Source organism: Stegostoma tigrinum, chromosome 5 (genome assembly GCF_030684315.1).
Source record: "Stegostoma tigrinum isolate sSteTig4 chromosome 5, sSteTig4.hap1, whole genome shotgun sequence".
In the NCBI taxonomy this organism is placed as follows: domain Eukaryota; kingdom Metazoa; phylum Chordata; class Chondrichthyes; order Orectolobiformes; family Stegostomatidae; genus Stegostoma; species Stegostoma tigrinum.
The window spans coordinates 2,442,843-2,460,225 of NC_081358.1; the positions used below are offsets into that span (position 1 = coordinate 2,442,843).

The following is a 17,383-nucleotide window of genomic DNA, read 5'->3' on the forward strand; positions in this document are numbered from 1 at the left end:
CAGATGTGCAGATGAACATCTGCTTGATGTGAAAAGTCTTCTTGGGGCCTGGGATGGGGATGAGAGGGGAGGTGTAGAGGCGGTGTGTTAGGGTTAGGGTTACTAGGCTTGGGGACCGCTTTGAAGAACACTTACGCTCAGTTCGCACTAAACAACTGCACCTCCCAGTCGCGAACCATTTCCACTCCCCCTCCCATTCTCTAGATGACATGTCCATCCTGGGCCTCCTGCAGTGCCACAATGATGTTACCCGAAGATTGCCGGAACAGCAACTCATATTCCGCTTGGGAACCCTGCAGCCCAATTGTATCAATGTGGACTCCACAAGCTTCAAAATCTCCCATCCCCTACCGCATCCCAAAATCAACCCAGCTCGTCCCTGCCTCCCTAACCTGTCCTTCCTCCCACCTATCCCCTCCTCCCACCTCATGCCCCACCCCCATCTCCTACCTACCAGCTTCATCCCGCCCCCTTGACCTGTCCGTCTTCCCTGGGCTAACTTATCTCCTCCCTACCTGCAAACCTACACTCACCTTTACTGGCTCCATCCCCGCCTCTTTGACCTGCCTGTCTCCTCTCCACCTATCTTCTCCTCTATCCATCTTCTATCCACTTCCCCCTCCCTCCCTATTTATTTCAGAATGCCCTCCCCCTCCCCCATTTCTGAAGAAGGGTCTAGGCCGGAAACCTCAGCCTTCCTGCTCCTCTGATGTTGTTTGGCCTGCTGTGCTCATCCAGCTCTAGACCTTGTTTTCTCAGATTCTCCAGCATTTGCAGTTCCTACTATCTCTGAAGTGATTTGGAGAGGCTATTTAGACAAGATGTAGCTACAAACAAGCAAAATCTGTGGCCTAGTGGTTGAAATGCAACGAGGCTGAAAGAATGGAGTTGTATGTGTAATGGAGTATCAGCCATGTGCCATGAATAGCATGGCTTCTGGCTGCTGTGCCATGATAATGCCGATGAGTGGCACTGCGAGATTGTCAATGCTTGTCTGAGTAGCTTTTCAAAGATGGCCCTCTGTTCTGAGGAAGGTTCACTGGACCTAAAACATTAACTCTGTTTTTTCCTTCATTGATACTGCCAGTCCTTCTGAGCTTTTCCAGCAACTTTTGTTTTTGTTGTGGAAGGGATGACTGTCTTTTCCCGGCAGATATCCACTGAAGCATTGGATGTGAGAATGCTATCAGGGTAGGTTAGTTAGTTAATGAGGGAGTTTGGTGAGATGCAGCAAGAAAATTCAATAGACACTCCAATGAAAATCCCTCCAAAAAACTCAACCGCAACTTAAACTTAGGCAAAAAAATGTAAGATTCAGCCCCCTATTACCACTGCTTTTTGAAGATGAGAATTGCAAAAATTCGCAACTGCCTAGCAGAAAACTGATCTCTTTATCTTCGTCTTAAATGGTGAATCCTTATTTTTAATTAGTGACCTCCAGTTCTATATTCTTCAAAGATAGGAACATCCATATGTCAAGACCTCTCATGGTCTTATAGATTTCAATCAAGTCGCCTCTTAATTTTCTATGCTCCTGTGAATAAAAGTCTAGCATGTCCTGCCTTTCCTTATAAGACATGCACCCAATCCAGGTCGTGATCTAGTAAGACTTTAATGAATTGCTTTCAACCCATTTGTATCTTTCCTTTACTAAAGCGGTCAGTACTTTGAGGCAGAAACACTCATAATATTAAGAAGTATTTAGACAAATGCTAAGGTATGAAAAGCTATGGGCCAAGTTTTGGAAAATGGGATTAGGATAATTAGGTGTTTGTTTTCAACTGGCATAAACTTGATCGGTCAAAAAGCCTTTTCCTGTGTTGTAGATTTCTGTGGCTCCACTGTATGCAGTACTCCAGATGCAGTCTTACCAACGGTCTGTATAGCTGGCGCACACACACACACACACAAATTAATACAGACACAAAGTAATACACAAGTGCACTCACATTCGTCATCACTCACAATTAGTTGAATCAATCATGCTCATAGTCACACACGCACACACACAGACGCACAAATTATTTCATCCAAGGTGTTTATGTAGTTACGGATACATTCTGTTTTGTTCAAAAAAACCTGACCCCGGTTTAAAATATAGACAGATTTGAAGCAAGACCCCACACCTAGAATGCATTGCCCGACTTGAGATGTCACCTCTTGTATACATTGATAAAACCTTTAATTATCTCGGACAATGTCTTGAAAGGAATCTGGATTTTGCATTTCAATCAGTAGTCTCCTTCCTAACTGATTAAAGAGTCAACAAGAGGCAGCCAGTTTTGGGGTTGTTACCTTTCTGCTTATACATTCTGTGTCTTATAACCTCTCCGTCACACTACACTTGAGGAAGGAGTTGAACGCTGAAAGCTTGCATTTTCAAATAAACCTGTTGGGCTGTAACCTGGTGTATTGTGATTTTTGACCCTGTATTGCTGGAGCATACCTGTCTACTTTTAACTTTTATATTCCCTTGTGATAAATGCTAACTTTAAAAAAAATTGTTCACAGGACATGGGTGTCACTGGCTGGGCAAGCATTTAGTGCCCATCCCTAATTGCTCAGGGACAGTTAAAAGCTAACCACATTGCTTTGAGTCTTTCAGATCTGGCAAGAATACCACATTTCCTTCCCTAAGGGACTGGGTTTTTAAAACGATCAACCGTGGTTATGTGGTTGACATGAGGCTTTCTTTTGAGTCCAGCTTTTTATTAAATTCAAATTTCATCATCTGCCATGATAGGATTCAAACTCACATTCCCAGAACATGAGCCTGTATTTCGGGATTACGAGGCCACTGACGTTACCAATAGTGGTAATGTTACTGCCTCACTAATTCTATTAGCTTTCCTAATTACTGTATACATTGGAGGCTCTGGTTCCTAAGATGTGTGTTGCAGAGAAGGTATTTCTATTGCGCAGCATATGAAACCTTACTCCATGTAGCACAAGAATATAACAGGGATGAAAGTTGTCCAAAAAGCAGGCTTGGATTCAGAGAACATGCAGCTTTTCTCGCACTACAATCTTCTTTTCCATTGATCTGCCATGTGCCTGATTTAGAATGCTAACATTGAGCAATTTCACATCCCACATCTACAGCTTGCTCCCTCCAATTTTCACATCATCTGTCAATCACAGGGGAGATGTTCACAGTCCTTAACTGTCTAGAGTTCCCAGCTGAGAATAGCGGGTTCCAGAACATGACTCCCAATGGCAAGTTTCTAAGTAAAATTAAAACAAGGAAAAAAAATCCAACACCACGATCATTAACAAAATATAATGCTTGCATACTTTACAAACAGCACCTACCAGACTTTGGTGACTTCTGCATTATATGCATATGGTCAGGGGCATGTTTCATCTGTTGCAGAATTTGTCATCCTCTGTTCTAGTTCTGACTCTGGGATAGTTTGGCAACCTGAAAACAAATATCAATAGTTGCTAAAGTTCTGTGAAGATTTGTATTTTCTAAGTTTGGCGTGTGTGACAGAAGGGAAACAGTACCAGCGCAGGTGAAACTGAAACCGCACAATGATTGCTTGTGCTCCTGTTTAAAATCAAACTACTATAAATAATAACAATTCAGTCACCAACTTCACCGTTTACTGGCCCATGTTTTTACGACCATTGAAAGTTGAGTGTGATAAAGGTAAAGTTGACATAGTCCCCTTCTCTCATTAGAGAGAGGGGTGACTGGTGATGGCTTAACCTGAGGGTCACCATGCCTCAGGTGAGGGGAGCTGTTGCGAAGGAGAGTCCTTCACAGTAACTTCAGCCAGTGCAGGAATTAACCCAAGCTGTTAGTATCACCGTACCTCACAAACCAGCCATCCAGCCAACTGAGCTAACTAAACCCCAACTGGACTAAACATGGAATTCTAATTGAGTGTAATAGTGCTGTTGAGGTACAACATGATGCAGGATGCTTACAGTAATTGGGAAAGCACAGTTGTGGTAGTGTCCCTACCTTTAAGCTAGAAGGCCTAGGTTCAAGCCTTACTTACTCTGGAGAAACATAATGACATTTCTGAATAGCTTGACTGGTAAATATCTAGCTTTGAGCTCCAGATTTTACAAAAAAACAAGTGACTAATACCAGTTAGTGACAACAACTTGTGTTGATTTATATGCAGTCCACTAAAGCAAAGTTCAAAGATGCTTCACAAATGCAAAGTAAAAAGAAAGACATGTCACAAAGTCACAAAAGGAAATATGGGGCTGAATCCTACATTTTTCAGATATGCCCATCTGGTGCCAACATGTTGAAGGGATTTTTTGCCTTGAGGCTGAGCAAGTCCTCATGTCTTAACATATCAAACGCACCACTTTAATTTCCTACACGACCCCTACGGCACCTTTTATATCTGAATTCTACCCCATCTTACCTGGTACAACTCACTACTTAGTGGATATTTTGGAATTCACCAGCATCCCTTTTTAAAACTACACCGTTTTGGAAAGCTCATTAAGCACCCCAGGTAAGCACTGTCAATCTGGAGCTTCCCAGCATGGTTCCTCACATTTACCCCAGGGGAGGCGATGGGCTAGTGGTATTATCACTGGATCATTAATCCAGAGGCCCAGAAAATGTTCTGAGGGATCTGAGTTTGAATCACGTCAGATGGTGAAATTTTAATTCAATAATAGTTGACTAATGATGACCATGAATCCAATGACGGTTGTTAGGAAAGAACGCGTTTGGTTCATTATTGCCTTCTAGGGAAGCAAATTGCCATCGTTATCTGGTCTGGTCCACATGTGACTCCAGACCCACAGCAATGTGGTCAACTCTTAACTGCCCACTGGACAGTTAGGGCTGGGCAATGAATGCTGACTAGCCAACCATGCCCTTATTCTGTGAATGAATAAAAAAAATGACAGATAAGAAATTTGGTGCCCTGCTTTGCAGACAGAGGTGGTGCTGATGTGGGACTTCCTCCACCCCAAGGATCATGGAGGCCATAACTTCAGACCATGCCAGCCTGGTCCAAGACAGGGTTAAATTCTCAGTCTCAGCTGTCTAAAGAATGCACAGATCTGTAAGAAGAAGGTCAAAAGGTCAATGTCCTTCTCCATTCTGCTAGGGTATGTTCCACCATTTCTGCCCTGATACCTTGCATTCACTCTCTGCCCCTAGCTCCCACCAAGGCTCATGATCTACCCCTGTCACCACTGCCTGAAATATCTTCCCCCTGGGTTCTTACCCACCCCAATCCTCGACACCACTGGCCCTCATGCACTCTGCACTGCTGACACACTTGTTTGATACACCTCCTCACCTGCACCAACGGGAGTAGCAGTGCCACACATTCATCTCCCATTAAACCTGCCTCTCTCTCATTCTATGAACTAAAAAGCTTAGAGAAGGTCAGAAAGAGTCCAGACTGGTAGTGGACTACAAATCAGCTGGCTCCTCACACCTTATGAGCAATACTCCACATACTGTGTCCATCCTGATCAGGACTAGTATCTGAGGCTGTGTTTGATCAGTGAACCTCTGAGTGAAGCTATCCCCCTTGACTTGACTAGATCTGCTGACAACCATGACAAACTTCTTGGTTTTGTGTTTGCACTAAATGGTGCGGCAAGACAGTACCAATATAAAATATAAACAGAAAATGCTGGAGAAACTCAGCAGTATCTGTGGATAAAAAAAAACAGATTTAATGTTTCAAATTCAATTTGACCCTTCTTCAGAAATCTCTTTCAGAACTCCGATTCTGAGCAATAAGCAGAGATTATAAAGTTCGAAAATATTTGTTAAAAAGAGTTTGATGGTCCTCTAGGATATATGTTTCAATGCAAGCAGTACAGGAAATTAAGCAATAGGGTGAATTCACGGATAGAAACCTTATAAGTTGATACCAAAACTTCACAGAAAAATGGCTTAAGGAGAGACAGGTATGGCAGCCCCATGTTTCTGCCTACAGGCATGATAGAGAGGGGGATAAAAAGGAGTGTGAGTGGCAACCCTGGTTGAAGAAACTTCTCACAACTGTGTGAAGTGTGATATGTTTAAAGAACGAACAAATTAGATTATATGAGCTAAGGAATAAATAACGGTCAGTCACAATTCTGTGAGTGTATTAGAGACCCCTAAACAATGAGATATAGAGAGCAAATGTGTAGACAGATCTCTAAAAAGTACAAAAACAATAGGGCAGTAATTGTTGGGGAATTTATGTAGCCCAATATATTTTGGGAAGTTAATTTGTGTGGAAGAATCAGGGAAAAGAACTCGACGAGCAATCAGGGGAAAATCTTTGGATAGTATGTATTAAGCCTAATGAGATGGTGCAGTTAGAACATAGGACAGTACATAGAACATAGAACAGTACAGCACAGAACAGGCCCTTCAGCCCACAATGTTGTGCCGAACATTGATCCTCATGTATGCACCCTCAAATAGTTGTGGATTTAGTTTTAAGAAATTATGCTGGAAAGGTTGAAGGAGTGGTAGTGGGCAGAATTCTGTTGGTAGTGATCAGTTAAATTTCAGTTAGTTTAACGTAATTATGGAAAAGGGCAATGATGGAGGAGGAGATAACGTTCCCAACTGGGTTAAAGACAACTGACCAATTTTAATAAAGCTGTGGAGTGATTCAGCAGAAGCGAACTGAAACGAGCAACTTTTAAGATAAAAGTACAGTTCTGGTCACCGCATTATAAGAAGGATGTGGAAGCTTTGGAAAGGGTGCAGAGGAGATTTACTAGGATGTTGCCTGGTATGGAGGGAAGGTCTTATGAGGAAAGGCTGAGGGACTTGAGGCTGTTTTCATTAGAGAGAAGAAGGTTGAGAGGTGACTTAATTGAAACATATAAAATAATCAGAGGGTTAGAAAGGGTGGATAAGGAGAGCCTTTTTCCTAGGATGGTGACGGCGAGCACGAGGGGGCATAGCTTTAAATTGAGGGGTGAAAGATATGGGACAGATGTCAGAGGTAGTTTCTTTACTCAGAGAGTAGTAAGGGAATGGAACGCTTTGCCTGCAATGGCTGTAGATTCGCCAACTTTAGGCACATTTAAGTCGTCATTGGACAAGCATATGGATGTACATGGAATAGTGTACGTTAGATGAGCTTCAGATCGGTATGACAGGTCGGCAGAACATCGAGGGCCGAAGGGCCTGTACTGTGCTGTAATGTTCTATGTTCTATGTAACAGAGCAAGGTATTCAAAGATGATACTCAAAGTGTTCAGAATAAAGTTTTACTCACATACAAAAGGGAAAGGCAGCCACATCTGTAGCACCCTGGACATCAAGAAGCGTACAGGGTCAGAGAAGACAAAAAATGAAATTTTACATCACACAATACATACTGCAGAATGCTGAGCTGAGTACAGAAAGTGCAGGGTTGAAAACAACAAGGAAATTAGGAAAGCAAAGATTGTTGGTGAGTAGAGTCGAAGAAAATTCAATGTTGTTTTTTCGAGTAAGAGTAAGAGGATACCTAAGGAAGAGTAGGGCCCCTAAAATACCAAAACGGTAACCTATGTGTAGAGACTAAGTTATGGATACAGTTCTTCATGAATTCTTTGTTGACATATCACCAGAGCCAAATGAAACAAATCCCAGTCTGTCAAAAGAAACCAAGGAGGAAACAGCAAATGCTCTGAAGACAATTTTCCAATCCTCTTGAATCTGGGCATGGTATTGGATGATTAGAAAGCGGCTAACATTGCAACCTCAATCACAGAGAGTCCTGAGGGACAAGATAAACTGCCACTTTGAAAGCATGGATTAAACCAGGACAGCCAGCATGGATTTGCTGAGGGACGATTATGTCTGATGGGCATGATTTAAATTTTTGAGGAGGGAACAAAAAAGAGAGCCACACAGTTGATGTAGTCTATGTAGACGTTATCAAGACTTTTGACTAGGTCCACATGGCAGACTGGTTAGAAACAATCCCATGGGATCCAGAGGCATGTAGCAAGCTAGATAAAAAGTTGGCTCAGTGGCCAGAAAAAAAGTTCAAATATTTGATGTCTGTTTTTGTGACTGAAAGGCAGGGGTGGGGCGGGCGGAATGTCCGTATGGCTCAGCACTAGGTCCCCCGCATTTACAGTTTTTACTGATGAGAGAAGGGACATGATCATAAAATTAGTAGTCAAGTCAAAAATTGACCACATGGTCGATAGTAAAGAGGAAAGTTAGGGTCTGTAAGAAAATATCAATGGGCTGGTTAGGTGGGTGGTAAAATAACGATTAAAACTGAGAGTTATTTATTATACACATTAAGCAGAGCTTCACCTGCACCTCTGCCAATGTGGTATACTGCATCCACTGTACCCGGTGTGGCTTCCTCTACATTGGGGAAACCAAGCGGAGGCTTGGGGACCGCTTTGCAGAACACCTCCGCTCAGTTCGCAATAAACAACTGCACCTCCCAGTCGCAAACCATTTCCACTCCCCCTCCCATTCTTAAGATGACATGCCCACCATGGGCCTCCTGCAGTGCCACAATGATGCCACCCGAAGGTTGCAGGAACAGCAACTCATATTCCGCTTGGGAACCCTGCAGCCCAATGGTATCAATGTGGACTTCACCAGCTTCAAAATCTCCCCTTCCCCCACCGCATCCTAAAACCAGCCCAGTTTGTCCCCTCCCCCCACTGCACCACACAACCAGCCCAGCTCTTCCCCCCCCCCACCCACTGCATCCCAAAACTAGTCCAACCTGTCTCTGTCTCCCTAACCTGTTCTTCCTCTCACCCATCCCTTCCTCCCACCTCAAGCCGCACCTCCATCTCCTACCTACCAACCTCATCCCACCTCCTTGACCTGTCCGTCTTCCCTGGACTGACCTATCCCCTCCCTACCTCCCCATCTATATTCTCCTCTCCACCTATCTTCTTTTCTCTCCATCTTCAGTCCGCCTCCCCCTCTCTCCCTATTTATTCCAGAACCCTCACCCCATCCCCCTCTCTGATGAAGGGTCTAGGCCCGAAACGTCAGCTTTTGTGCTCCTGAGATGCTGCTGGGCCTGCTGTGTTCATCCAGCCTCACATTTAGTTATTTATTCAGACTGTGTTGGTGAGATTCATCCAAAGAAGTCTCAGGAAAAAATGGGATTCTCCACTGTACTCACAAAATGCAGGAGTGCTCCATTTTATTCACAGAAGGTGGCAATCCCCCCATTTTCGCTTCAGAAAAACAGCAAGTTCCAAATGCTGCAGTATGCAGTAGCAGCATTCTTACATTGCAGAATTAAATGCCTTTGAAGCAAGGAAGATAAATAATCACATGTTGAAGACTTGGCAGCAGAAATAACATTGCCAGGAAGATGGGACAGTTAAAACACAGACCTCTACATCTTGGAGAAAACAACTATGATACAGAATTACTTCCAAACCTGATACCAATTCAGAAGCTGATGAAGTAAGTACACTTTTATTTTAGCAATATAATTGTTGGAGGTATAGCTCTTTAAGGTATAAAAGACATAACAGACATTTTTGATAAAGTTCTGCAAATCTTTGATAATTATTTAACTTCAAAACAAATAAAATTCTTGAAAGAACAAGATTGAACACAAGAGTTCAGCATTCAGAGGAATTCATGTACAATTTCATCAATAGCGTCTTCAGATTACTGGGGAAATGTGACTACAGTGATTTAAAGTCAGAATTCACAAGAGACAGAATTGTTGTTTGAATTGTTAATGAGTTTTAATCAAAGTTATTGCAGTCAGTCAGACAGGCCCATTCAGTTGGTGAGAAGCAGAAGCCCAGAAGCTCTACAGCTGTGACCTAAGAGAAGATCAACCTCATCAAAGGGTATCAGCAGAATCCATTCCACCTTTAAGGTACAAAATCCCTGAACTGAGAAATGTGAGAAACCAGTACAGCCACCAGATATAAACTATTATTGTCAGCACTGTTATGTAAAAACACCTCATATACTACATGTCATACATACATGTCAAACCATTAAAAAAAGTCTTTTATCTGTAAAGTATTAAGTCACCTTCAGCAAACGTGCTGAGGTAGGACACAGCCACAGAGCAGCAAGAAGTCAAATAGCTACTTACATGTCCATGAGGTAGAACAGGCTATAATAGAAGAAAAGCCAAAACGTATTCCTTGGGAAATTGGTGATCCCAGATTTTGGCAACAGGATATTTATATCAATGGACATTCTAATTTTAAACTTGATACACGGGAAGGGGGTGTCACTATGTTATTAGATAACATACCATGGTTGGAGAAACACCATCTACAGCCAACTGCTGCACAATTAAACGGTACTTGAAGTACAGTATTTAAGATTAAAGTATGCTATAAGCAACACGCAACATAAAGCATGTCAGATAGTAGAGAACTACTGACATTTCACAACCAAAACTTTCAACTCTTGAGAAGAAATGTGTGTCTTGCCCTCAATATTCTTCTAAAGGTCAAGTACCAGGGCTCAAAACAGCAGAAGCCCTAGAGAAGTATAGAAGGTGCAACTGGAAACTTAAAAAGGAAATTAGAAGAGTAAAGAAGCAGGCATGAAAGAATCTAGGGAGGTAAAATAAAAGAAAAATCGAAGTTATTTTACAACTAGATTAAGGGTAATAGGATACTGAAAACAAAAATAAAAATTGGAAATCACAGCAGATCAGGCATTATCAGGAGACACAGCAAGTCTAGATGGTTCTTCATCAGAGCAGACATGAAGTATGGAGGGGGCAGCATTTGTGCAATAGTGGGGGTGGGGGGTTGTAGTGCTGTGTAGAAAGGATAACAAGGGGAAGAGTAGGGTCCATTAAAGACCACAGTCATAATTTGTGCGTGGAGTTGGAGGACATAGGTAGAGTTCTAACCAAATACTCTGTGTCAGTGTTCTGGTGAAAGGGGCATTATGTATACAGAAATCAGGGAGAAGGGCTGTCATATACTCAAAGATAGACAGGAGGTTCTGAGTGATCTGGCAGGCTATATAGCACATAAACCTGCAGGGCCAGATGAAATGTATTTGGGGCTGAGAGTGAGGCAAGGGTAAAAATAGCAGGGGCATTAAGCAATAATTTTCAATTTCTCTGTGGCCACAGAAGAGGTGCCAGAGGACTGGGATCAGGGGGAGAAGCAATATGATACTGTTACTCAAGAGAGAAGTAAGGGATACACAAGGAAACTACACAGGCCAGTCAATCTAATCTCCATGGTGGGGGAACTATTGGAAGCAATTCTGAGGGACAGAATTAATCTGCGCTTGGAGAAGCAGAGATTAATCAAGAACAGACTGCATGGTTTTGTTGAGGGAAGGTCAACTGATGGAATTTTTCAAAAATTTGAACAAGTGTGCAGGTGAGATGAATGGATTTGATGCAGTCTAATTAGACTGATAGCAAGGGTAAGAGCACATGGGATTCAAGGAGAACTGGTTAATTGGATCCAGAAATAGCTGGCAGGATGCAGAAGATGATGGTTAAGAGATGTTTTTGTAAGTGCATAGAGAATATGAAAAGTGATGGAGTGATAATTAGTGAGGAGCCTTGGATTACGTGATGATATGGACAGAGTGGCCAAGTGGGCTGACTAATGGCAAATGGAATTCAATCCAGATGCACAGTAAAGAAGCAACAATGATCAGAGGGTCCTTAGTGTGAATATCCACCAGTTTCTGAAAGTAGCAGGACAGGGACATAAAATGATTAAGAAGGCATACGGGATACATGCCTTTATCCACCAAGGCATAGAATTCAAGAGCAAGGAAGTCATGCTGGAACTACATAAAATGTTGGTTAGGCCACAGCTAGAGTATTGTGTACAGTTCTGGGTCCACACTATAGGAAGGTGCAGCAGAGATTTACCCGAGATTTAGTTTTAGTTATGAAGAGAGATTGGTTAGACTGGGTATGCCTTGGAGCATAAGAGACTAAGGCAGCGAACATGATTGAGGTGTACAAAATTATAAACATAGACACGGTAGACAGGAGGAACTTTTCTCCTTGCTTGGGGGATCAATGACCAGGTGTATAGATTTAAAGTAAGGGGAAAGAGGTTTATAAAGGGGATATGAGGGAAATGTTTTCACTCAAAGGATGGCACGAATCCAGAATCCATTGCTTGTAAAGGTGGTCATGGCAGAAACTCTCATAACATTCAAGAACTGGTTAGATATACACTTGTGAAGCCAAGGCATACAGACTATGGGACAAGTGCTGGAAAAAATGGGATCAGAATAGTTAGACAGTTGTTTTTAACTAGTGCAGATTCAATGGGCTGCAGAACTTTTTCTGTGCTAGACCTCTATGGCCCTGACTTTGAACAGTAAAACCTTTGAAGGAGTATCCTAAATTACTCGGTGGATTCAGTAAGCTCAACACTGAATACTGAATAGCTCTAAAGACACATTCTAAGCCATTATGCATTTACATGTCCAGGAAGATTCTATGTTTGTTAATGAAACAAACTGAGAAACAATGTGAAGAGATAACCAGAAACAATGTGAAGAGATAACCAGAATACATGCCATTTCCCTGGGAATGAACACGGAGTAGTGTTTGAGCACAGTTACTGTATTCAAACCAAATGGGTCTAAATTTGTACTGTCCTCACACAGCTCAACAATGCTTCAGTGAGAGAAATCCACCCTTTGTCTATAGTTGACACTAGTTTAGCTAAATTACCCAAAAAGTAGAGTTTTCACAAAACCCAGTGCAAATGGCGCATTCCAGCAGGAACCACTGAACACAGCATCGAGACTGTTCATCACATTTATAAGTGGGAAGTTTTGCTTCCACAGACTGTCATTTGTGATTGTCCCAGGCCCAAAGATTTAGGTTAAGTGTGATATTTTATATGGTCTACAGGACATCAAATACCACACAGATAATATACTGATACTTATTACAATGATTGAGGAGTATGATTAGAAGGTGCATTTAAAATGCCTACCAGCCCAATGGCCCTTCCTGAACAACATTTGTGAAGTCTCCAAGGAATTTACTCTCTTCGTGGGATAGATTGTCAATTGTTACAGAATAATGGCAGACCCACAGAAAATAAAGACCATTATAGAAGTTCCCACTCCAAAATTAGTTCATGATTTACAATAACTTTTTAGGAATGGCAAACAAATTGGGGAAACATTTGTCTCATCTGGCAACAATGGCAGATGCTGATTGGCTGCTTCTCAAGAAGATGCAAAGATGGCATTGGAGCCCACATCAGGAGGATGCTTTTCCAAAGTTCAAGAACACACAAAAGTGTGATATCTGAAGCCTGCTTAGGACTAGCCAATCTGAATATTCAAAATTTTTGATTACATGTTCAGAAAAGATAGAAAAGGAAAGGGAAAGGGAAAGGGAAAGGAGAAAAAAAAAGGTTTTTTTTGTTTATGGAGAGCATTGCAGTACTGCAACAGAGGATGTTTCAGAGAATTCAAGGTCAGAATCGATTTTGCTATAGTTAAGGAATAACAAGGGTACAATTGCACTGCTTGTTGTAATACATAAACCATAAACTAGTGGGAAGGAAGAGAAGAACAAATCTGCAAGGATAATACACAGTGGTATAAATATCATACAATAATTATAATGGGCAATCTTAATTACCATATATCATCTGGGATTGTGGTGGTATAAAAAGCAGTGAAGAACGAAACATTCCTAGATTGTGTTCAGGAGAATTTCCTACAGCAGTATGCATGTAGTCTCAACAGGAAGAAGCCACTACTTGACCTGGCTTTGGGAATGAGGTGGCTCAAGTGAATCAAGTGACAATGGGAGGAACATTTAGAGAACAGTGATCATTGTATCATAAGGTTTAGGATGACAGCAGAAAATGGCATTGGTCAAGAAGAAAAATCATTGTCAAGAGTAAAAATAAATTGGCAAAGTGTGGACTTCAATGGTCAGGAACAGAGATACAATACGATATAATATGGCACAGGCCCAATGGCCCAACAAGCCAGTGTTGATTCCTAATGATGACTTGGACCTGCTACTTATACCCATATGTGGTTTCTATCCCTCTGTTCACCTCCTGTTCATGTTTCCATCAAGATATGGCTTAAACACTGCGAATGTGCCTGCTCTTGTTCTAAATATATCTTTATAATGCTTGACAATTCTCCTTAACCCTGTTGGCTAAGGACATTTTGTGGCCCCATTTAGCCCTCCTAACTCTCTGTTTGAACTCTTTCCTATTTCCTCTATATTTTTCGAGAACCTCATTTATTTTTAGTTGTCTAGACCTTAGGTATGCTTCCTTTCTTTTGACTTGACTGAAAATTTCCCCTATCATTCAAAGTTCCGAAAGACTGTCATTCCTATCCTTCACAGTTGCTCCCAATTCACATTCTCTAATTCATGCCTAATTCAGTTATAGATGGCCTCTCCACAACTTAATATCTTAATCTGAGGTTCCCTCTTGTCCCAATCCATAAGTATCCATAAACCTATGAAATTATGGTCACTATTCCCTAAGCCCCACTGAAACTTTGACCGCCTGGCCTGGCTCATTTCCCAATGCTAGGCCCCCTCCCTCATTGAGCTATTTACATACTGTTTAAAAAACCTTCCTGGAAACACCTAACAAATTGCTCCCCACTCAAACCCCAGCACTAAGGAAGTCCCAGTCAATATCAGGTGAGTTAAAAATAACCCACCACACATCCCTGTTACTTTCATATCTTTCCAGAATCTGACTACATATCCCTTCCTCCGTCTCTCGCTGGCAGCTGGGAGATCTGTGGTACATTCCCAGCATTGTGGTTGCACTGTTCCTATTCCTGAGCTTTACCCATGATGCCTCACAGTAAGATCCTTCCAGGGTGTGCTCCGTCAATGAAGCTGATACAGTCCCTAACCAGTAATGCAACTCCTCCACATCTTTTGATTCTTCATCTGTATCATCTAAAATGTCAATATCCAGGAATGTTAAGCTGAGAATCTTGTCCTTCTTTCACCCATGTCTCTGTGACAGCAGCAAAACATAATTGCATGCATTAATCCAGGCTCTAAGTTCATTTGAATGACCTGTTGTACTTCGTGCATTGAAGCAAATACAGTCCAAGCCTCCAGATCTGCTGAACTCAGCACTCTCTCCCTGATTGTTCTTCCTCTTAGTTATACTTGCGGTTGTCTCAAGCTTTTCCCCAGCCTCTATACTTACTGTCCAGCTTCTCCGGTTCCCAAACCCCTGCCACAGAGTGGCTGCATAGACTGGAACCAAAGGGTGGAAGGAAAAACTGTAGTTGAACAATGAGCTACCTTGAAAGATGATGATTTGGACACTGAAAGATATATTCCTTTAAAAGACCAAGGTAGGACAAACAAATCCCTGGATGACAAAAGAGATATAATTTAAGTTAAAGAAGAAAAAGTGTGCTTATAACAGGTGTCATCATGAATACAAGATAATAAAATGTGAGGCTGGATGAACACAGCAGGCCAAGCAGCATCTCAGGAGCACAAAAGCTGATGTTTCGGGCCTAGACCCTTCATCAGAGAGGGGGATGGGGAGAGGGAACTGGAATAAATAGGGAGAGAGGGGGAGGGGGACCGAAGATGGAGAGTAAAGAAGATAGGTGGAGAGAGTATAGGTGGGGAGGTAGGGAGGGGATACGTCAGTCCAGGGAAGACGGACAGGTCAAGGAGGTGGGATGAGGTTAGTAGGTAGCTGGGGGTGCGGCTTGGGGTGGGAGGAAGGGATGGGTGAGAGGAAGAACCGGTTAGGGAGGCAGAGACAGGTTGGACTGGTTTTGGGATGCAGTGGGTGGGGGGGAAGAGCTGGGCTGGTTGTGTGGTGCAGTGGGGGGAGGGGACGAACTGGGCTGGTTTAGGGATGCAGTAGGGGAAGGGGAGATTTTGAAACTGGTGAAGTTCACATTGATACCATTGGGCTGCAGGGTTCCCAGGCGGAATATGATTTGCTGTTCCTGCAACCTTCGGGTGGTATCATTGTGGCAGTGCAGGAGGCCCATGATCGACATGTCATCTAGAGAATGGGAGGGGGAGTGAAAGTGGTTTGCGACTGGGAGGTGCAGTTGTTTGTTGCGAACTGAGCGGAGGTGTTCTGCAAAGCGGTCCCCAAGCCTCCGCTCATCATGAATACAGTTGAGAATCAAGCTGAATCCAGAAGGCTGAGAAAAGCGGGGATAAAGAAAATACAAGCAGTTAAGAGGAATTGTGAAATAAAGACCGGCAGCTAATGTAAAAGGAAATCCCAAAGTCTTCTAATAGCACACTGACAGTTAAAGGTGATAAAAGGAGGAATAGAGTTGATTAGAGACCAAAAAGGGAATTTACATTTAGAAGCATGAGGCATGGCTGAGGTATAAACTGAATTCTTTACATCCGTCATTACCTATGGGAGAGGTGTTGCCCAGGCCATGGAGACAGAGGAGGAAAACTCAGTAGCTAGAAATATTTAAAACTGGTAAGAAGTAGGTATTTAAAAAAATGTTTGTACTTAAAGTTGATAAAGGTACTGGAACTGGATAAGATGCATCCAAAGATACTGAGAGCAGTAAGAACGGGAATTGCAGAGGCACTGGCAATAATCCTCCTCCATTCAAGGCCCAAAGCCAACCTGCACATCTGTCAGCACGGTCTATTACATCCGATGCTCCCAATGTGACCTCCTCTGCATCGGAGAGACCAAGCAGAGGCTCGGAGACTGCCTTGTAAAGCACCTACGCTTGGTTCGGACAAATGACGACACCTTCCAATCACCAACCATTTTAACTTCCCCTCCCACTCCCTGGGTGGCATGTCCATCCTGGGCCTCCTTCTGTATCACAATGATGCCACCCAGAAACTGGAGGAGCAGCACCTCATATTCCGCCTCGGAGCCTACAATCTGATGGCCTAAACATAGAATTCACCAGTTTTAAAACCTCCCCAACACTCATCCCATGTCCAACCCTCCCTCACATCCCCGGCTCCTTGACCTGAGTCAACTTGTATCTCTTCTCTCCCACCTACCTACCTACCCCTCCCACCTCACTGACTAATCCCCACCACTCCCTACCTACATTCACCTATCACCATCCCATCCAATTTCCCCAACCCCACCCCTCCTCTCTCTATTTATTTCCCAGCTCCCCTGGGCCTCCCTTTTTCTGAAGAAGGGTCTTGACCAGAAACAGCAACTTTCCTGCTCCTCTGATGCTGCCTGACCTGCTATGTTCCTCCAACTTCACATTGTGTTGTTTTTACCTTTAAACCTTCTCTGTACTTCGGTTGAAGGATTGGAGAATTGCAAAAATTACTCAGGGTTCAAAAAAGGTTGTCAAGATCAGCCCAGCATTTACAGAGCATTCAAGTTTAACTTTGATGGTGGGGAAAATTCTAGAAGCAATTTTCTAGAATAGAATTAATAGTCATATGGAAAATGTGAATTGATTTGTAAGAGAGGCGATGGATTTTTTAAGAGATAATTA

The 17,383-nt window shown here is 42.7% G+C and overlaps 1 protein-coding gene across 9 annotated transcripts in view; it reads right to left on the minus strand.

Annotated features, from left to right (window-relative positions):
• Nucleotides 1-17,383, minus strand: part of bbs9 (Bardet-Biedl syndrome 9) — a 519,061-nt gene that overhangs the window by 141,392 nt on the left and 360,286 nt on the right. For 8 of the 9 annotated variants that reach the window (XM_048530080.1, XM_048530078.1, XM_048530076.1 and 5 more), the window contains one exon: nucleotides 3,313-3,421. The exons of the other annotated variant lie outside the window; for it this stretch is intronic. In XM_048530080.1, coding sequence (XP_048386037.1) covers nucleotides 3,348-3,421 — 74 coding nt within the window. In that variant the 3' untranslated portion in view covers nucleotides 3,313-3,347. The remainder of the gene's footprint in view (nucleotides 1-3,312; nucleotides 3,422-17,383) is intronic. 9 annotated transcript variants of the gene reach the window in all.